The 23,694-nt window shown below is 34.8% G+C and overlaps 1 protein-coding gene across 9 annotated transcripts in view; it reads left to right on the forward strand.

Moving 5' to 3' along the window:
* LOC150100469 (5'-AMP-activated protein kinase subunit gamma-1-like) overlaps positions 1–22,980 on the forward strand; it is an 855,293-nt gene extending 832,313 nt beyond the window's left edge. For all 9 annotated transcript variants that reach the window (XM_090402490.1, XM_090402487.1, XM_090402491.1 and 6 more), the window contains one exon: positions 21,433–22,980. In XM_090402490.1, coding sequence (XP_090258616.1) covers positions 21,433–21,480 — 48 coding nt within the window. In that variant the 3' untranslated portion in view covers positions 21,481–22,980. The remainder of the gene's footprint in view (positions 1–21,432) is intronic.
* The last annotated feature ends 714 nt before the right edge of the window (positions 22,981–23,694 follow it).

Below are 23,694 nucleotides of genomic sequence, written 5' to 3' on the forward strand. Positions count from 1 at the left end.
AACAACGCGATCTCACTCAATGTATCTATCTCATCTTTTTTGTTCTCTGAGAAACCATTTATACTATCATTCACACTCTCACAATTTTCATGTACAACTTTGCCGTTTCTTGTCATATCCCTATTTCCTTCATTTTGAAGGTTGACAAAAGTATCACACTCACGATCCGAAATACGCTTCAATTCCGCATTCTCCCTACATTTTCTACACACATTCAATCCTTTATCATCATCTAACCACACTCCGACCGCACTCCGCAAAGCGTACATTTCACAGCTAGTACACTGACTCATTTCTTTTATGCTATGTATGTATGTATGCCACAGTAAATAAATTTTTTATTATGTTAATATTTCTTATGATACATAAGATGAAATATTTAGATAATAAAAAAGTTATTTACTGTTGCATATGTGTTATTCTATAGTTAAAGAAAGATATTTGCAGCAATCCATCGACATCTCTCAAAATGGTTGCTTGTAAATGGGTTCAGATTTTCACAGCAGAAGACAGTTTGTTTGCATTTTTGTTGCACACATGGTCTACTACAAAAATACTGAACTTGGAACTGACTAGGACAAACATTAATCCCAATTGTAACCCGTGGTGAGCTATAAGGGGCTTGCGTGAGCCCTTTGTTAAATTTTTCTCAAATTTGCGATCCCCTTGTTCTTCTTGTTTCCTTTTTTATTTAAAAAAATTTTTTTTTTCAAACATATTAAGCAACAAACTCATATGGTAACCTAACAAAAATGAGTTTATTCTGCAGTGTATACATTATTTGGAATTATTGTTTCAACTCCTCTAAGACGAATGCACCTAAGTTTGATGAAAAAAAAATAAGCACATGTGCTATCTTTACCCTTTGCCCTTTTGGTAGCCAATCGTATGGTAAAATCAGTAGCCAGTCAAATGTTTTATAAAACATTTCATTCTTATTATATTTTGATAGTTAAAAAATGTTTTTATTATATAAGATAAATTAACACAGTTGATTGTGTGCAAATATTTCATGTTTAGATCATGAAATATTTGTTTAAAAATGATAGTCTTTAGAGGTTGATTGTCCTCTCATACTTTTTGATTGGAATTTGTACACAAGCTGTATTAATAAAAGTTTTTGTGTGAAATACGGCGGTGTTTTACTCGATGATGCGAGCCCTTTGTTAAAATTTCCATAGCTCACCACTGGTTGTAACAGAATCCAAGTTCTTGAGGCTCATATTTGACAATAAAGTTACTTTTCTCTCTCATGTAAGGCAGTTATGAAATATGTGCACTAAAGCAGCATCTTTGGCATCCTACCTTCTACCTCTTGGTGTACTGACAGATGTTTCCTGCTTTGTTTGTATATGGCTTTGATAAGATCAAAACTTGATTATGGGTCCCAAATCTCTTTTTCTGCCAGGAAGAGTACCCTGCAATGGCTGACCCCATTGACTATCAGAATTACAACTGAAGCATTTTGAATGTCGCCTCTTCCTAGTCTGTATGTTGAGGCAAATGAACCACCTTTGTCATTTCAATGTCAACAGCTGTCTCTTTTATACACCACAAAAATAAAATCCCTGCCACACCACCCCATGTCACTAACTATTTTTCGTCCTTAGTAGGAGAATCAGCACAACACTTAACAGACTGCTATAAAACTATTTGGTTTGCAGATAAAAATTCTCTTAAAAGCCCTTGAGATTGCCAAGATGCCACTAAACACACCTCTATTGTTGCATTCATTTATACATACCAGCATATAGCAAGCCTACTGAATATTTCACCCCTCCTATTGTTTACCAGCAGGTCCTTGAAACTCATAGAATACTCTGATTTTGTGGCTGCTCACACATACTGTTCAAAATCGGAAGACCTAGTGAGATCTACTGTAACTTTTTTTTTTATGTCTGCACAAATCCCACTAGAGTGTAACATCTTTATAACTGAGCTGTATGCAGTAGAGTTTGCATTAAAATACTCAGACTGTATCACTATCAAAATTGCATAATATATCAGACTCACAAAGATCTCTTAGTCTAGAGGTACAGAAACATCCAGGGATCTCTCGAATCCAACACTTCTTCTCTCATGAGAAACCTTTTGACTCTTTATTTTAGTAAAAACTTCCTCTCTCAGTTTTGGAAGCCACACTTAGATGTACATTTCTGTTGGATTTCAAGCTCTGTTAGGATTAGGAGAAATGAAGATGCAGGTTACTTCAGCTAGATCAGCTCATTTTTTGAACATCCAGCATCTGCCAGTTCCATACACTGATTACCAGCATATTATCAGATGCAAACGTCTATCCCAGTGACAATAGCCATGGTCCAAACTACACCCAATGGATGTGGATTCATCATTAAAGTACATTTTGTATTGTATTAATGCTAAATTGTAGACTATGAAAACTCCATCCAACTGACATTTCTTAATTGAGGTACATGAAATCACCAAACCACCATCACATATTTTGAAGGAATATGAAAACACCAGCCCAAATGGGATTTCCAACAAAATTCATATTAATGCTATTGTATTAATGCACAATATCACTACTTCCTAACATGATGGAAAGTAGCTGATGTAATCTTAATACAAAAATCAGGAAAAGCAGTACATTTTCCTCAGAACTGTTGTTTAATCAGCCTGCTCTCTTACTCAGGAATGTTTTCCAAGAGGGTGATGCTAACAAGACTGTAGAAAGTCACTAGAGAATTAAACTCATTCCTGATAAGCAATTTGGATTCTGTGAAAACAACAAGTTTTCAGAAAAGGAAAACATCAGTGCTGAATACAACTGAAAAAAGCACACAGGGGCAATCTTCTTGGATGTTGCCAAAGCATTCGACAAAATATGTCGCAATGGAAATATTTTCATACACCCCTAGAAACCAAGTTTCCACTGACTGGTCAGGCTTAACCAAATCCTATCATAGCAATTGCACATTCTAAGTGAAGCTACAGGGAATAAGATTGTCTGAACGCATAATCACAGCAGATGTATCCAAGGGCTCCCTCCTGTTGCCACCTCTACTCTTTGCTATCTATGTGGATGATATATCACACACAGTTACCACCACAACCTTATTATCCACAGATAAAACTGCAATGATCATAGGCACTGTACAATCCACATTAGCAATTAAAAAGATTTTTTGATCTTTTTAATTCTGAGATATATGCAATCTCAGAACTAGAACAAAGATCCAAAAAATGGCAAATTAATGTCAACACTGATAAGAACAGAGTGATTTTAAACACAGAATGAATTTGGATCATTCTTGTTCCAAAAGTTTTTGGAATAAGAATGAAGTATATAATACACAGTTCATGTTAATTCTTGTAAATAAGTTTATATGTTGGTTAGACATACTTCTAATTTTTTAGGAAATGACAACGTAAACTCAATTATTAATTATAAAAATTTTAGTTAATGACTACCTATAGTTTGGCAATGTCACATTGCCATCTTCAGGGATCACAAAATAATGATAGGTGCACGCAGGCATTGACACTAAGAAAATGAGGCTGAAGAAAGGCAACTGAAGTCGGTGTGATCCCTGAAGATAGCAATGTAGCATTTCCAAAATATAGGTAGTTATTAATTAATGGGTGTTTATTCAAAAGGCTTTATATTGAGCATCAATTTGTAAATATATAAAAATGAAATAAAATATACAATCATTTTTAATAAGAATTTTATTAACTCAGCTTATTTACATACTATATAAAAAAAAATTAATGAATATTACAAATTGCTAAATGTATTGCATCTGTATGTCTATCTATCCCACTGGTTTTAACAGGCCTTTAAGGCCCACAACCTTCCAAGCATGCTTGGATTTCGTAACCGAAATACGAGGATAGAATGGTCACTCCTATGCCTCAAGGTATTCTTGGCTGTATCCCTGTATGTTCAAGGGGCCGGTTTGCCTGCTTGCGGGATGAAAAACACCAGATAAACTGGCGGAAAAAACCCTACTGCCCGCGCCCAAGACCGGCTAACTTGGCTATGGCTGAGGAAGATCCTTCAGCTCCTCACGTCTCCGACGGGAATCGAACCTAGGACACTCCTTCCCCAGGCATATGGTTGCGAAGCGCAAAGCCACTAGGCTAACCGCGCGGACGCATCTGTATGTCACTGTTAATAAAGATACTTGTATTTTTATATACGTTTTATATAATAGTATGGTGTATATGATGGTTTTATATATGCCATACCATTTCATACAGCACCAAAAAAAAGAAAAAAAAAAAAAAAAAAGAAAAGCACTCTCCTGTATAAATCCATTACAATGCTGCAAAAGTCTTGAATTGAATAAATAAATGCTGTAACAGATTTTTATATGAAAATCAGCACTAAAAACAACAAACCCTGAAAATAGCTAGGAACTTGAAAAATGTCAGTTACATTCTTATTGAAGAACCTACAGAATGAATAAAATATTTAAGATATTTAGGCACAGTATTTTGTCAGGATGGCAAATTAAATATGGAATAAGCAAAAGTGCTATGCTGATCAGCTAGGTGACTGAATTTACAGGTAATAAAACAAGCAAGCAAAGTTTGCATCTTTATTCACACAAACTTTGTTTGCTGACTCTTGGATTAAACAAGGATATAATTTAATTTGCTTTGTAACCAAGATTTAATATGCTTTGTAACCAAGTGAAAAACTTTCTGCAACTATCTGTAATCCAGAACATTTTAATAAAAAGATGATACACATTTTTACTACTTGTGTCAGGAAGTATATGACTTCTGCATTAATTCAACCTTTATATCCTTCTGGATCTCACTTTCACTGATGAGAATTCAATAAAGATAATATTGCTTTTAGTGCAGTAATATCTGCACTACAGAATTTCATTCAGCTGGCCAGCAGTATAGAATTATTTCAAAAATGGCATCTATGGGGAAGTGCACATCTGCAGCATGGAAAGCTTCATTAGCAAATCTCAATCATTGTAATAATGATCAAGTTTTGCCCTGGATTTTTCATAGTGGATGCATTGTAAGAATTGTTTTATGTATGCATTGAAAAATATGAAAGACTTTTTAAGTGTTAGAGTGAATGAAAAGAAGAAAATATTAATGTATGTGAAAAGTGGAATGACAGGTTACAGCATTTCGAAATGGGAGCTACTACCAATGAATTACTGGTAGTAAACAGAAATGATGGAAGTATCAATAATGATAACAAAGGGAATGAAGTGAAAAAGACTGTGCAAAAGTGAAAATAAAGAAGAGAAATGAAGTTTCCAGGAAGATGAGATTAAACACCTGAAGAAGAGCTTGGCTGATGATTGAGAAGAAGGACATCAATATTATGAAGAAAGAGTCAGAGGATAATCATGTAGCATTGCATGAAAACACAATCATTAAAGGTGTGAAAATAGCAAAGCACACCAAAATATGCTTTCCTGGTGGAACACTGAAACAAATAACTGATGCTGTGCAGAGAAAGAAAGACAAGCATTGAAATTAATGATAGTTGTGGACACAAATGATGTATGAGGGGCAGGAAGAATGGGAATACAGACTTGAGAAAGACTACAGGACTAGAGAAGCTATTGTTTGGCGAGAAGGTGGCTAAGAAGTTAGTGTTTTGCTAATAATGAAATATTATTGCAAAGTAGGAAAGCACTGCTAAACAGTAGTAGGACAGGAGGAAAAAATTTTCCTCCTATCCTGGAGGAAAATGGATACAATGTTGAATATGTGATTGCGACAGGAAAAGATGATGGAATGCATAACAGTAGGGGATGAGATAGGTATGAATGGGTCCAAGTCAGAATCAGGGGAATGGCAGTAGTCAAACCAGAGAGAGAGAAAGTAAGAAAGAGGTGTGGTATAGCAGCTAGAGTAGAGATGGATGTTGGTGGTGGGATGGTCTCACAGAAAGGGGGAATTGTTATGTTTGTATACAAATGTAAGGAGTATTCAAAATAAGGAAGCTGAGTTTGTTGCATAGATTGAATCAGTATGCTCAAAGATAAAGATAATTCGAGTGAGTTCTGCTATATAGCAAGCAAAAGGAACAATTATTATGGCAGGCTGACACTGGTGGATAGTAATGGTAACAGAGTGACCATTGCAAAGAATGTAATGGAATTATTGAATGAGTAAGGGGTGCTTAAGGGTCAGAGCTGTATAACTGAGAGGAGACCTCCACATAGCCTTTAAAGGAATGCGGAGAACCGACCAGGGCTTCTGACCTAATGTCCAATCCTCACCTTCTCATGGTGCACCCTGTTGGGTATCTACTTGGATACTGAATGAACGAGAATGGGCTGGCAATTTGGGATTTAGCCGACCAAATTGTATTCTTATTGGTTAAACCACAATTTCAAATGATGGTGCAACATGACAAAATTTCATGCCGGCTGAGGCGTCGCCCAGTTAAACAAGGCCCCCGTTGTTTTCGCCAGGGAACCAGGGCAAACAACGAAAAGTCAGCTACTGGAACAAATCTGAAAACAAACCCCAACTCAACCCATCACCAGAGTTAAAGATCGGTATACTATCAACGTAAGAAACCTGAATGGCAAAGAAATGGAGCTAGCTGAGGAATTGGATAAGTACCAGATCAACATAATAGGGGTGACTGAAACAAAAAAGACAAAAACTGGTGAGATCTTTCTGAGCAATAAATACAAAATGTTATATTCAGGCAATGACAATCAAAGAAAAGAAGGAGTAGCCATAGTATTCAACACAAAATACGAGGCTAATCTTCTTGAATGGCAGGCAGTCTCAAGTAGAGTAATGTGGGCAAATATGAGAATGGGGAACTGGACAATGAGACTTATTTGTGCCTATGGTCCCACAGAAGGTTCTACTAAGGTAGAAGTGGAGAAATTTTTTGAGGCTTTAGAAAAAGCAACTGACACAATGAAAAAGGAAAAGTTGGTCTAGTTTGGGATCTAAATAGCAGAGTAGGAAATGATTGTGAGACATACAAAAATATTTTGGGAAAATTTGGAGAAAAGAGTAAAGCTAATAATAATGGCAAATATCTGTTGGATTTCTGCTCAGGACATGGACTGGTTATTACTAACACAATGTTCCAACATAAAAATGTGCACAAATTCACATGGAGAGAAGAGGCTAGGGATAAGAAAACTCTCATTGACTATGTTATTGTTGATAGTGATGTTTTCTCCCTGGTGCAGGACACTAGAGTGTACAGAAGATTTGAAATTGGATGTGATCACCATTTAGTCTTGAGCAGTTTCATATTGAAAAGAATAACATGTAAGAAAGTTTTAAAGCGAATAAAAGTTAAGCAGCTCTCAGATGTGAACTGTAGTTAATAAAACTAAAATACACAAAGATTATTGAAGAAAAATTTAAAGAGTTTGAGAACAGGAATCAAACCTTGGAGATTCATTGGCAAATTCTGAAGAAAACATTGATTGATTCTGCCAGAGAGGCATGTGGTGAGGTTGTTTGCAAGGATAGAAAAATCAGAACTCCATGGTGGACACAGGAAGTTAAAGAGACAGTGAAGGAAAAGAAGAAAGCATATCAAAAGTTCCTGGCAAATAAGTCAGCTTGTGTTCTTAGGGAATACAGAGACAAATGCAAGAATGCTAAACACTGTGTAAAACTAGCTAAACAGAAGTCATGGGAGGACTTTGGCAAGAATATAGAAAATAAATATCAAGAAGGTGGCAAAATATTCTGGAGGTTGTTTAAGCTTAGGAATGGAGGAAAGAGTGCTGTAAAAGGAGTTAGAGATGATAAAGGTGACATGAAACGGGAGAAAAAGATATCCTTGAAGTATGGAGTAATTACTTTGAAAAACTGCTAAATGAAACAAGCAGTGATGACGGCACTGTGGTAAAAAAACACTGACCAGGCATGCAGTCAGGAATACATATCCATACTTGAAGTAGAAAAAGCCATCAAAGGCTTGAAATGTGGAAAGGCAGCAGGAGTAGATGACATTCAACCAGAAATGCTGAAGTATGGTGGTATAAGAGTCTTACAGTGGCTGCACTGCATAGTTCAGAAAGCCTGGACAGAGGGACGAATTCCCGATGATTAGATTAGAGCTCTCATAGTACCCATATATAAAAAGGGAAATAAAACTGCATGTGAGAATTAAACAGGTATTTCCTTACTGAGTGTTCCTGGCAAGATCTATGCAAGTATACTTGAGAAACGGTTGAGAAGAATTGTGGAAGAACAAGCTGGATTCCGGTCAAACAGAGGCTGTCAGGATCAGATCTTCACTTTACGACAAATAGTTGAGAAAGCATCGGAATATAACAAATATCTGTATTTAAGTTTTGTTGATTTGGAAAAGACATATGACAAGGTGCTAAGAAAGAAGCTATTCAATATGCTACAGTTATATGGTGTCAATGGGGAATTATATCAAGCATACTTAGTCTCCCTCTGTTATTCATTATCTGTATGGATCACATTATGAAGGAAAATGGTATTAAACCTGATATCAAAATTGGAGATGTTAATGGCAGCTCTTTGCTTTATGTGGTTGGTGTGATACTTCTAAATAAATCTGCTGCAAGTCTGCAAGATTCTTTGACTAAATTGAATAACTGTTGTAATAGATATGGTACGTAGGTCAGCAATAAAAAGACAAAGACAATGAAAATTGATTATTTTCATATATACTTATGATAGCTTTTAGGATATTATTTAGTATTTGTCTTTCTTTTAATATGTTAAATAAAATGCTTCTTATATATGAAGAGCGGACGGCTTCAATTCGGCGATGTAAAATTATTTAAATTAAGGGATATTACATCCCATATTGTTTCCCATATTATATAAAGTTTGGCGAGTCCAAGCGTACGCAAATACCTGGATAGTGCAACACCTGACCCATTTGGTAGTGCAGCACTGAGACAACTCATAGTAAGGGTGGAGCAAGCTCTGATCACTATTCTTGGTATTTACCCATAATGTGAAACCCAGCTCCTAGGAGCTGTATTACTGTTCTACATTATGTGAGACGGTCACTACCCAGACCGGTTTCAACCTTTATTGAGGTCTCATCAGTGAGTAGCTAGACCTAATAATAGCAAGTTTGTGGCAAACAGAACTTACGTATATACCATATTATAAGAATTGCCAAGAAGGTGTCCTAATAAATTACTAAATATATACGAAGAGCCAAAGGCTTCAATTTGGTGACATAAAATTATTTAAATTAAGGGATATTACATCCAATATTGTTTCACAGCCGAATAAGAAACTGAAGGAGTTTCATGCTGAATATGGAAACTATATAAAGTTCGGCGAGTCCAAGTGTATACAAATACCTGGGTAGTGCAACACCTGACCCATTTGTTAGTGCACTGGGGCAACACTACTGCAATACCAAATGGGTCATTTCATTACATTTTTTAAAGATAGGAATCACAATTGCTTTTTTCCATTCTATTGGAGGGTTACTAGTTGAATAAATTTTATTTTAAAATAATAGGAGTCTTTCTTTGAATCTTGTTCCTGCATATTTATATAGTTTTGAACCTGGCTTATCTTCTCCAGGCGATTTTCCGTTTCTTGTTTCTTTCAGGCTGATTTCTAATTCTTCTTTAGTTATTTCCTTTTCATTTTCATTAAATGTTCCAGCTGTCTTTTTTAAAATATTTATCTGTCTGCAATTCTGTGTAGAAATTTAGAAATTCTTCTAATTTCAATTCGGTGTTTAATTTTATGTTTTCTTTAGTATCTGCATTTTAGTGTTTCAAAATTTTATATGCATTGGGTCTTATTTTATATAAATCATGTTCTAAATTAGAAAAAAATTTGTTCCATGATTCTCTGTCTTTTTCTGACTTCTCTTTTAGCTATGGCTCTTATTCTTTTATATTCTATTTCATCTTCTAATCTTTTACTGCTTAATTTATTGAATTTTTTTGGTCTTTCCTAAGCTTTCATTTTTTGCTGCATTTCGTGTCATTTTTATATTAAGCCATTCTATTTCAATTTCTTCATTTTGTTTTATTTTATCTAGATATTAGTTAATTCTTTGTTCATTTAGCCATTGTATATTTGTGTCATTTAATAATCTAGTTTTATAAACAAATGTTTTAAATTTTCTTTCTGTTCTTGTTACTTGTAGCCATTTAGGTGGCAATCTTAATTTTATTTTAACGAGGAAGTGGTCCCTGCTTATTTCATACCCTCTGTGAACTCTAACATCTAACGAAAACTTTGATGTCTTTTCATTTAAGATAAAATAATCAAATATTGATTTCCATTCTCTTGCTGCCCAAATATATTTATGTATGTCTTTATGTTTATAGTACAAACATTATAGTTAATAATAAGAGTACCATTTCACAGAATTATTATTATTCAAATTTGTTCCATGATTCTCTGTCTTTTTCTGACTTCTCTTTTAGCTATGGCTCTTATTCTTTTATATTCTATTTCATCTTCTAATCTTTTACTGCTTAATTTATTGAATTTTTTTCTCCAAATCAAGACAGGAAAAATATAGTTATCAACTCTGAAATAGGGAAACATGAGAAAAAAAGCCTAGAAAACCCTGAAATCTTGAGATCGTTAGCCCTTTCAAAAATAATGGAATATGGACCTGACTCAATAAAGATCTACACAGATGGCTCCAAAAATCCAAATGACAATTCTGGGAGTGGCTTACTCATCTATGGCTCTCATAATATAGAACTAAAAACAACTAACAGTATTGGATGCAACTCGTACCATGCAGAATTAATAGCCATTAACACAGCACTGCAATATTTGGACAAACAAAACCCGAAGGAGTTTATATTTTTCACAGATTCCTTAGCAGCCCTTCAAGCTATTAAGAACTGCTACACTAGCCATCAAGAAATACTTAGAGACAGCAAAAAACATAAACTACATAAGGATTCCGAAATAATCTTCCAATGGATCCCATCCCATGTGGGATTAAAGGGAAACAAAACTGCAGATAATGTAGCAAAATTGGCCGCAACATCGAGTGATACCACAGATTTCGATCTTTTTAAAACCACCCAAAAAGAAAACATAAAAAGAACAATTCTTCAGGACATGACTCATTACTGGTACTTAGTAGAAAATCCAGGAGCTACCATCAACTCCAAGTTTAATCGCAGTGCCACTATCATGATCTCTCACCTCAAGACCAATCAAGTTTAGCAACGGCATAAAAGTCTTCCCCACCTGCAAAATCTGTAACATCGAAGAAGCATCACCAATTCATTTGCTAAACTGTATGAATATTTCCAAATGTGAACTCTATAACAACCCAGAAAAGGTGCTGTATAAAATACATGAACTCGACCTCTATGATCTGGTGTAATATTACCATGGGATAATAAAAAAAATAATAAAAAATAAAAAAAATTATTATTCAGCCTATTTACAGTTATGTGGTTAACACGTTGCAGTCTTTTCAAAGAGTTCAGTGTTAGAGAAATAATAGCAATATTGATAACAACTATAATGGTGATTATAAGAATTAGTTGATTAAATCATGCTGAGGTAGGTAATCCTACCTACTTTTAAGGTAGTGTTAGCTTTTATAAAGAGAGTGGGATTAGCATATGCTATTTATGTTGTTTGGTACTTTTTATCAATGGAATGCGATTTGTGAAGTGTATATAGGTGTTAATGCTATACCAACACAGTTGATATAGCTTTCACAGTTTGTGTTTTAATGTTCTGTAATTTATCAGTGTATTAAATTTTGTGGTAGGATGTTGACAGGCATGGATGTTATCTCACAGTAGAACGACATGAGTTGTTGAAGGGTCTAGGGGTGCAGAGTTGTTGTGGGTTGTGATGTGTGTCTGCTGTTACGATAGGTGTTGTTGAAGTCATTCCTTAGTAACATTATTATTATTATTATTATTATTATTGTTCCGGGAAACTCCAAGGAGTCGACAGACTCATCGAGGGAAGTCCTAACATCATGTCAAGAACAACTATTCAACATTCACACAGTATCTATCATACCTTGCCTTGAACTCATTCACGGTCGTAGCACCCACAACAGACTCTGGAAGCTTATTCCACTCATTTACCACTCTCCAAGTAAAGAACCTAGCTCTAACACCCTTGTCAACCACGCTCTTGCCCAGCTTCCATGCATGGCCCCTAGTCCTACCACCACCAGTCATATTTTCAAAAATATCTTCTGGATCAATCTTATAGAAACCCTTCAGTAATTTGAATGTCTCAATCATATCACCCCTCCTTCGCCTATCGTCCAATTTCTGCAACCCACAAATCTTCAACCTATTCTCATAAGGTTCATTCCACAGACCTGCTATCATCTTGGTCACTCGTCTCTGGACCCTCTCCACTTCCTCCCCATCACGAAGAAACCCTGGTGCCCATAGCTGGGCACAGAAGTCCAGATGGGGTCTTATCAAGGCTCGATACAGAGGAACAACAACTTGTTCGTCTCTGCATGTTAAAGTATTTTTCAGAAGCCAAGTGATTTGGTGAGCTGTTTTAGTTACTTTTGCAATGTGCCCCTTAAACTTCAACTCCCTATCCACCAACACTCCCAAATCCCTGGCCTCATCAATCTCCTGGAGTATGATTCCACCAATGCGATATACTGCTGCTATTCTTTTCACCCCAAAGTGCATAACCTTACACTTTGCCACATTAAATTGACATCCATTTTTCCTAGCCCAGTCCTCCAAACTATCCAAATCATCCTGTAAAATTTTGACATCTTGTGCACTCACAATTGCTCTACCCAACTTTGCATCATCAGCAAACAAGTGAACACTTCCTCTCAGATCCTTTCCAATATCATTGATGAACAAATTGAAAAGCAGTGGTCCAAGAAAAGAGCCCTGTGGCACTCCACTAGTCACAAGACGTCTTTTAGACTCCACTCCTGAATAAACCACTCTTTGATATCTCTCCTTCAACCACCCACTTATCCATCTCACCAACCCTATATCTATACCCATCTGCTCCAGTTTACTGATTAGGGTTCCATGTGGTATCCTATCAAAGGCCTTGGCAAGGTCCAGTAGTATCACTGTAAACCCATTACCCCTATCCAGTTCAGCCGTCACTGTGTTATAAAACGTGAGCAAGTTACTGAGGCATGATCTACCTTTCACAAAACCATGTTGTCCCCCATACAATATCCCATTTTCATCTATCCAATCCTGTATTCTTTTCTTGACTAATTTCTCTAAGACTTTGACAATGATTCCTGATATGCTAATCGGTCGGTAATTTACAACAGCAGTCTTGGAACCACCTTTATGCAGTGGAACTATTTTCCCCTCTTTCCACCCGCTCGGGACTAACCCAGACCCGAGACTCAAATTAAACAAAATGGTCAAGGGTACTGACAATTCTTTAGCTGCTTCTCGTACGACACGAGCTGGTATACCATCCAATCCCAAAGATGTATTGACATCGAGGTTATGTAATAGACTACTCACCTCCACTTCATTAAGCGTTTCAGATTTTTGATGCTCAGGATTTTGTGTATCGCCATAAGCGGTTCAGTTATTAGCTGTTGTACATGAGACCTCCAGATCACTGTCGAAACATCTTCCTATGTAATGTTTTTAATTTTGTTAGATTGCTGTTTGATGTGTTCGTGAGTAGCAATTCACAAGTATTGTGACATAGGAGGTTTTTTTTTATGTTAGATGGAATCATGTCTTTTACTTCGAAGAGTTTTGCTGCAATGATGCGAAGTTTATTATGTAGGTATTCTATATGTTTCCTCCATTTAAGGAGGCAATCTATGTAAAGGCCGAGGTATTTGTTTGTCACTTGTTTGTGCAGACTTTGTTGCCTTTTTTGTATATTTCTGTGAACATTAGTTGGTAGTTCTCGTATAAAGTTACAGGGTCATTTATTTTGAGTAGGCAATTCCAGTCTGTATTTTTTATAAGGTTTTCTTTAATTTACTGGTTTAATTTTTTTCTTTAATTTACTCTACAAAGAGCAGAAATGCTCTTTGTAGAGTTTTGTAGTGTTGGTGGGTGGGAGGCTTAATGAAATGAAGCTGAGACAAAATAATAATCACTGATTTTCGTGTTAATTACTGATGAGGTATATATATTTTATCATGCTATATTTTATTGCTATATTGATGAGAGGCTATATGTCAATATGGTCAGTGCATCACTGTTAGTGAATTGCTGAGTATTTCTTCTCTTGTTTGGGAGTTTATGGTAGGATTTATGTTGTATTGACTTAATATATCAAGTTATTTGTTAGTGGTTGAAGCATGGGCAAGAGTATTTATGTTAATCTCTCCTATTAGGATGAGCCGATGTATTGAACAGGGTTCTGTGCCACTTAGCCGTGCTTCTATTTCATACAGAAAGCCGATGGATTATTATCTGTTGTTCTGTATATTATGTTTATCATTATTTGTGGTTTCTGTATGTTTGACTCTGTGTTTATCGTTATTTGTGATTTCAAAAATTAGTGTTTCCATTTATTCGAAATGAGTTTGTTTTTTGTCATGCTATATTTTTCTTTGATAAATGCATGATACTGCCTCCTCTTTTGTTTATTCTACATAAGGTGTAGGACTGGTATAAGCTTCTGTGTCATTTATTGCTGCTACAGTCAGAATTAGTACATCAGTTTGTCAAGGTGTAGTTGAGCAGTGTTAACAATATGAACCAGTAAATTAAAGAAGCCAAGAAATTATATTCTTGGTTTAATCCTTTATCCAAGTTAAGCAATAAGCAAAAGTTTGCATGTGAAGTAACTTCACGACTGGGCAACTCCTATATTATTATTATTCAGGCCTCCATGGAGTCAAAAGACTCATTGTGGGAGGTCCTTCCTAGGAAACACAAAGTCTGTCATACCACTCCTTAAACTCATTGACCGTTCTTGCTCTCACCACTCTATCAGGCAATGCATTCCATCGTTCAACTGCCCTCCATGCAAAGAAACCACTCCTCACCCTCTTGCTCACAGTTTCCTTTTGTAACTTCCAGGGATGGCCTCTTCCCTGGAAGTTACAAAATTTTTCAACCATTATTCAACCAAGCAAAAGAACTCCCCAGTGTCAACCCTGTAACCACCTCTCAACAGTTTAAAAGTCTCAATCATATCACCTCTCCTTCTATCCGGCAAACTCTGCAGTCCACATTCCCTCAGCCGATCCTCATAACTGACATTGTACAGCCCTGAAACCATCTTTGTTATCTGCCTTTGTACCCTTTCCACAGTTAATTTATCCCCTTCAAATCCTGGGGACCAAATGTGAGAACAGTAGTCTAAGTGTGGTCTGATCAGGGTCTTATATACAACAGAATGATAACTCTTTTATCTCTGCAGGTCAGAATCCTTCTCATTATTGCAGCAATCCTCTGTGTTACCTTCACCACCTTTGCAATATGTCTCCTGAATTTCAGGTTTCTATCAATCATCAACCCCAGATCTCTTGTTTTCCCTTACTTCTTCCAGTATAGCTCCTCCAATAGAGTATGCAACATCCCATCAATGTATCCCAAACCTCAAGACCTGACATTTTGCTGAATTAAACTGACACCCCCATTCATTTGTCCAACCAAGCTTAGTACTTCTTGTTGTGGCATGGATTTTGGAAGTCTTCGAGCTATTCCTTGAAGTTCACTGCAGAGATCCTTGGCATCGATATCTTTATTAGCATTATGAGTCAAAACATTTTCAAGATTTTTGCAATCGTTTAGTAAATCAGCAGTTGTTTTTTCAGTGATATTATATATATCATAAAGAAATCCAAATAAAACATTATGCTGCTGTAGTTGTTGGAACCTCTCTTCAATTGACTGTATAGCCATATCCAAGACACAATAGTAAAATTCTTTTTTGAACTTCTGCTGAGGATCTTGCAAAGCCTCATCTTGACATTCATATTCAAAACGCTGTCTTTGTCTTCTCTTTCTGTTTCTTTCTATTTCAAAATTCGGTTGAATCTCCAGTTCTTTTGCAATTTCAATAGCATCAGTCAAAACTTTTTTCAAAACCCTTATCAGTTCTACATTCTAGAAGGTATTTTTTGGCTACTTGTAGTTGCATTGTAACTGAATTTAAATCACCCTCTTTTCTCTGTATCATTTTGCTTGAAATATTGACCTCATAAAGGATGTTGTACCACACGACAAGGGATACTATGAACTTAAATTTACAAATGGAATCAGCAAGGGCTTTTGCTTCATGTCGCGTAGTATTTCCAGTTGAATTATTTAATCTTGGGTTGCATGAGTGCATCATATATACTGATAAGATTATACCTTAGTTGTTTTAAAGTGCCGATACGGCTCTCCCATCTTGTGTTACCCAACGGTTTAATAGTCTAGTCTGAGATACAAGTAGAAAGAATTCGCCAACGATGAGTAGATGCAGAGAAATAGTTATAAATCTGTTGAACTGAAGTAAAGAAGCTGGTTGCATCTAAACAACACCTGGAAGCGTTATTTATTAAAATTAAATTTAAAGAGCGTGAACTACAAGGAATAAAGAAGGCCCGAGGATTTATATCTAGAACTCTCTTTTGAACACCATTTTCTTTGGCCTTCATATTACTTCTGTTATCATATCCTTGACCACAGAGATTCTCGATCGGCAATTCCATTCGCTTTAGATGTTCAATTAAAGTTTCTGTTATGAATGAACCTGTAGTTTCCTCTAGAGGAAGAAATCCTAAAAAATGTTCTCTTACTATTACCTCAAGGTTGGACATCTCACTATCTGATGGAATGACAATATCAACAAAACGTACAATCATTGTCAGCTGTTCAATATGGCTAACGTCTAGTGGAGTGCAATCCAAGATGACTGAATAATATTTTGCCGATTTTACAAGGGATAAGATATTATTTTTTATAGCTTTTGCCAAGATTTGTATAAGCTCATTTTGAATATCTTTTCCTAAATAATGGATCATTATTTCTTGACTTTTGACTCTACATACATGTTCTTTCATTACAGGATCAAAGAGAGCTAAATATTCAACAAATTTCAAAAAATTACTGTTACTGATAGAGTACAACTTTTCATTAGTACCGTAAAATACAAGATTTTGTGTGCCAAGTACTCTAACTAAAGCAATCAAACGTTCCAATATTTGGGTGCCAGTATTGTTCTTCTTCTCTGATTGTTTGCTGATTGAAATTATCTAGAGTTGTTTCTGCGATTAATCACAATTCAAGTTCTTTCCAAGTTTGGTAGTTTTCTGAATGAGAAGTACTCCTCTCATGTGAAGAAAGGATTACTCCAATATTTTTCCAGTCTTTGACTCCTGATTTTTGTAGAGTTGGTGTAGTTTTTTTACTGAATATTTTACAGCAAAAACAAAAAACTGCATCCTTTGATACTGAATATATTAACCATTGACGGTACACTACTTCATTGTTCGGTAGTATCCTCTTGCAGTGTAAAGAGGAAAATCTTCTTTTTTTGTGAATCTTTGGGGAAATCGTATGAGACAATCTCTTGTGGTCCATTTTGTACTAAGATTTGTCGAAAATTATTGTTAAAGTGAGAAGGCCAATCTGCGGGATCACTGTAATTTAATACAGGAATAGTAGTATCTTCTGGCTTGTCTTTGGTATCTTCGTTTTCTTGGATCGTTATCGTTAATAAGAGTAACACAACATTCATCTTTCATATCTTCAGCAAAAGAATTATCATGTTCATCTTTATTAGTTGTTTCTCTTGTGCAGAGATATTTCAAGAAAGAACCCTCTTGCTTCGCTAGTTCTTTAGCTTTTTCTGATTTTCTTTTCCGATACTGAGCTCCAGATGGTCATTTTTTTATCAGCCATAGTTAACTAAAAAATTATACTTTTATAAATAAACTTTCATATAGAAATAAAAGTATTTTTAAAAAAGTCAGACTTATTATTAATTACTCACGTTATTATTAATTTATTGTTAATTCATTTTGGACACTAAAATTAACTCAAAAAATTAATAAATGTTTTTTAAATTATTTTTAACAAATTAATTTTTAATATGTTAAAGATACCAAACAATTTTAAACCTGGTTTTACTCCATTTCCCAAGTAAGCAAACAGACAAACAAGTCAAGTTTGCACCTGCAAGTGCTGCAAGTCTAGCTGATCCTGCAGGTAGTGCAAGACCAAGGCAACTTGTGTAAAGGTGGTATAAGCTCTGATCACTAATCTTAATATTTACCCTTAATGCCAAAACACATCTCCTAGAGGAGATGTATGATGTTTTGTATTAAAGGCAAGGAGGCCACTACCCTGACCAGTTTCGACCTTTATTGAGGTCTCATCAGCGGGAGCCAGGCTAGAAATACCAAGATTTAGTAATACAGAGCTTATAAGTATTTTACCAGAACAAGTTACCATAAGGTATTTTAACCTTATTAAATAAAAATCTCAGGAGGAGATATAAATATAGAAAGTATTTTACCTTGGGTATAATAAATGTTAAAGATACCAAGCAATTTTAAACCTGGTTTTACTCCATTTCCCAAGTAAGCAAACAGACAAACAAGTCAAGTTTGCGCCTGCAAGTGCTGCAAGTCTAGCTGATCCTACATGGTATTTCTAGCCTGGCTCCCACTGATGAGACCTCAATAAAGGTCGAAACCGGTCTGGGTAGTGGCCTCCTTGCCTTTAATACAAAACATCACATCTCCTCTAGGAGATGTGTTTTGGCATTAAGGGTAAATATTAAGATTAGTGATCAGAGCTTATACCACCTTTACCACGAGTTGCCTTGGTCTTGCACTACCTGTAGGATCAGCTAGGCTTTCAGGCGCAAACTTGACTTGTTTGTCTGTTTGCTTACTTGGGAAATGGAGTAAAACCAGGTTTAAAATTGCTTGGTATCTTTAACATTTATTATACCCAAGGTAAAATACTTTCTTAATTTTTAATAATTGATTATTGAAAATAAAATTAACTCACCTGATTCAGTCGCTCGATACTTGGAACAACTTATGGAGATATTGAAACACGTTTCAATATCTCCATAATCCCCACTTTCTCCACACATTGTTTGGAAAATCCCCACATAAACTAAAATGTTTCTAATTGACATTAAACAAAATAAAATTGTCTTTCAGGTTAAATTAATAGGGATTTTTTTATTTTCTTTTTTAATTAATTTGAAAATTCCCTGTTATAATTTATTTACAAAAAAAAGTTATAAAATACCGAAATTTAATATTTTAAAATGTTAACTTTTTAAAATATTTATCTTAACTGAATTTTAAATAGCGGTAAGTTCAAATCATTTAGGTAAGGAACAAAAAAGAACCAAGAGTTAAATAGTAAAATAGTGTGATGTATTAGGGATAAGGAAAAAGAATCGATACCTAAATCATATATCACTATTTAATTTTGATATTTTAGTAAAGTATGAATAAAGCATAGCTTGAATTTTTGGACCCCTTCATGGCTTGCGCCCTAGGCGGTTGCCTAGTTTGCCTAAATGGTAACGCGACCCTGCTCAAGGGTAGGTATGGATAGGTATTTAACTATAAGGGAATGAAATGGACTCCCTAGATGCATAAATAATTTGACTACCATGCTGTATAACTCCACAATGTAGGGCTGCTTTTGGTGTGTGTGTGTGAGAGAGAGAGAGAGAGAGAGAGAGGTGGGGGGATACTGTTTTCTCAATTTCATTCTAGCAATCATCTTACTATAGTTATCCTTTCCTTTATGATTACATGGTGATCAGAATAAATCATGAAAATTATGGAGACAACTACTGCATTAGAGTCAAACTTTAGTTTAATATAAACCAAAATAAACACTTGACGTTTCGACCTTTAAGTTCATCATCTGGAGTATACACATATATACAAAGAGACAAGCTGCACTACAATCTACATGGTATACTAAAGTTACTGATCAACCATTAAAACTATTGGCCTGACTTCTAGTGAAAAAAAAAAAACGGACTTTAGGACTCTAAGCAATTTTCCAGCTTTCATAGCTACTAATCCATACTAATTTGTTGTAATTTATTCGTATACTTATATAAGTAATTTTTTTGTGTGAACATGTTGCTCTCCAGCTTAATTTAATTTTGTCACCTAACAAATAATAATAGGACTCTAGCTTTGATATATTAAGCTTTTTTTTTCTTTTTTTTTTTCCACTACAGATCAGCCCAATAGTTTTAACTGCTGATCAGTAACTTTAGCATACCATGTAGATTGTAGTGCAGCTTGTGTCTTTGTGTATATGTGTATACTCCAAATGATGACCGTAATGTGAAGGTCGAAATGTTGAGTGTTTATTTTGGTTTATATTAAACTAAAGTTTTACTCTAATGCAGTAGTTGTTTCCATAATTTTCATGTTGTATTTCTTTTGTTAATTATTATTATTATTACTACTTAACACCTCTAGGGAGTCCAAAGACTCATCGAGGGAGGACACCTGCTCTACATTTCTCTTTCTCCGCCAATCTACCAATCACAACTACCTTCATCATCTACACTAATGCCATCTACCGCTGAGTACCACCACTAGTATTTTCACAGAAATCACAAGCATCCATGCCCATGGCGGGATTCGAACTTCACAGCCTTTTGGTTGGAGAGCAGACAATCTAACCACTTAGCCAACCAGGCCAGCAATTCTTTTTATTATAGTGAACATCTACTGAATTAAAATTAAAATAGACAGAGGAATAAGACAAGGTGATACAATATCACTCATAATATTTGAAGCTTGCCTACAAGAAATACTGAATTTACTGAAATACCTACTTAGGAGACTCCTTCAAGAACATGTGTTGTGATATCAATTTGAGCATAAGTGAGTCCATTATCAATAGGTATCAATAGTCATGATACCTATTGATATAATATTTGATATAATAAATGATATAATATTTCATCAGATGTTTGGTTAAGGGATTATATTTTTATTATTTTGTGGGTGGAGAAAGAGTTACATAATTCAGAAATGGCTTTAGAGATAAACACAGAACTTTTCTGTGTTTTTCATGCTGCTTGAGATCTCTGATAAATAGGGATGTTCTCTTCCTGGTAATAAAATTCATGTGTTGCTATAGACATTTACTTAACGTCCATGTTCATGATGGGATTCATATTCACAGCCTGCTGATTGGAATATGCTATTCATTTGGCCAACCAGGCTAGCAAGTTATTTCCTAATTAATTTTCAACACTAGTAACGATTAGTCATATCTTTTTTTTCCCTGCCCAAGATGAGTTGGCTGTCACCTCTGACAGTACAAAAATATAATACAGAGGAATTTAAGGTTTCACGGTTATATATTGAGAAATAAAGAGAAACATCTTAATTCCTCTATGTATAAAGGAATCGAGGTATAAATTTCAAGAAGTTTATGAGATAACTGCCTGAAATTTATATCATTGTAATCATTATTAATTATTATTGTCTTTATTATTATTTGTTGCATGCTTCTCTGTGAAAACTAACATTTCATTTTTAGAAAAATGAAAAATGTTTTTCCCCCTCAGGGCTTGATAAAGGAGGAAAACCTTGTTCTCAAGATGCAGAGAAAATGACAAAAGAAGCTAAAGAAGAAATTGAGGAAGGAGAGGGAGAAGTTGATTGAAGTCTGACAATTTGTTGAAGATTGTGATATCATGTTCTAGAAATTGCACATTCCCTCTCATTCATAGCAAACAAACAGTTGATAGTGAGAGAGAGAGAGAGAATTGAAGAGAAACTATAAAATGCTTCTTGATCTTCAGCAAATTATAATAACTACTCCCACTTAGTATCCTAGAATTGCCACATTATACTAAGGAGTTGCTGATCACATCATGAAGTGCAGATTTCCATCTTCCAGATGAAATGCAGTTGACAATGCTCTTTCACTTATAAATGAAATGAGAGATTTCTTCTGTTTTTTGTTTAAGATACTGCCAGAATTAACAGGCCCTTATTATTTCCTTGAGAGACTTGTCCTTCATCCCAATCCTGAAAGAAGACAGATACTAAATTTTGATTTAACATCCACACACCTGCCAATTATCAAGTTTGGTTACTAATTGCCTATTAATTGTTTGAGAGAATAATATTTTGTATATAATTCTTATGTAGCAACTCTGTTTTCTTAATTAAATCAGTCTCTAGTAATAACATTCTTCAGAACAAATGAGAGTTTTCTTTCTATGCTTTATAATGTATGAATGTAATTATTTCCTTACAAGATAATTGTTGCAGGGGATCATCTAAAAAATCAGCAGTAGTTGTGTTAGTTGTTTAAGAAGGAAAAATTACTTTCAAGAATGGGATGATTATCTTATTTTGTTAACCCATGTGAAAAGTGGAATCAAAGATGTGTGCTGAACATATGCTTTTTTTTTTCACGAAAATAGATGATAAAAGATATAAATGTTATATAGAAGAGCTGTATAACAGTTATCAATGGTTGATGAAAGAGCCTAGAAGTCTTTTGCCACTGTAAAGTTATAAAGGATATTATAAATCCTTCATTATGCCATAGTCAAATTATTGATGGAATTTGAAACATCGAATAATTTGAAAATTTTTTTAAGTTTCAAATGCAGTTATTTGGCTATGCATTTATCATATCCTTTATACTAGTCATAACTAATAATTGTGAGCTTTGTTTTATTTTGGACGTATACAGTTTAAGTATAAACTTTTCTTGATCTTTTGACATGCTTGATAACTAAAAATTTCAAACTTTCAGAACAGTTTCAGGGAGCTTAATGGCAGGGGGGGGGGATTCTAAATACCTGATCTGAGAGCATATCAAATTAATCCCATACCTCACAGATCAAGATTAAAGTATTTTTAATTTGCAGACATTTTGGTGTTAAATTATACATAAGATTAAAATTATATGCATTCCTAAACCCAAATATTAACTGATATTAGCAGATGCAAAATAGCATCACATGTTCATTGTACTTACCAGCCTAAATCAGAGATGATTTCTTTGTACTACCTAGATACCTGAATGTTAACAGTGTATCGTTTTGCACTGTAATCTGTGTATTTTTGCCAAAACTGAGTAAAATTTTCCATGTGGATTTCTTTTGTCTTTATTCTTTAAACAAGTATTAAACACAGTATTTTTTATATATTTTAGACTCCAAATGTGAAATACTGTCTGTAAATAAAAGAATGAAAATAGGTTTATAGGATTCATATTTCCAAATTTTGTATCTGTGTATTAAAGTTAATATCAGCATACAAACCATAGAAATTGGCCTGTTGTAAATGTTAAAATGCTGAGGTAGCAGTTTAAACACTGACACACCTTGTGTTAGGGACAATAAATAATCAGATAAAAATGAATTTGAAAATACTGTTGATCCTCTTATGAATGGGCTAATAGGTTAAATGGTAGTCTGATAATGCCCTTTTATGCTTCCAAATTATGTATGCAAGAGGCAATCCAGCACTTTCTATGTTCCATTTTGATACTGCTTCATGATAATTTCTCTCAAAGTGCATAATAGGATTGTAGCTCCTAGTCATCAGACATATCAACATAATTCATTAGGTTACCAATATATCTGATATTTTTGTTTCTTCTGTGGTACTCCTTTCTCATCACTATCCTCATCTTCTTTATTCCCAATTAGAACTTCAACAGCAGTTTTTTTTCTTTTAGATTCAGTTCACCTGGTAAACTGAATCATTATCATTTTCCTCCAGCCTTGTCTCCATAGTGACATCTTCCCCAGCAGCCATTAATATTCAGTGAAAATCATTGGCTTGAACTCCCACAAATCAAACTC

Source organism: Typopeltis vanoorti, chromosome 13, assembly GCF_054136105.1.
Source record: "Typopeltis vanoorti isolate ZY-2024b chromosome 13, IOZ_Tvanoo_1.0, whole genome shotgun sequence".
In the NCBI taxonomy this organism is placed as follows: domain Eukaryota; kingdom Metazoa; phylum Arthropoda; class Arachnida; order Uropygi; family Thelyphonidae; genus Typopeltis; species Typopeltis vanoorti.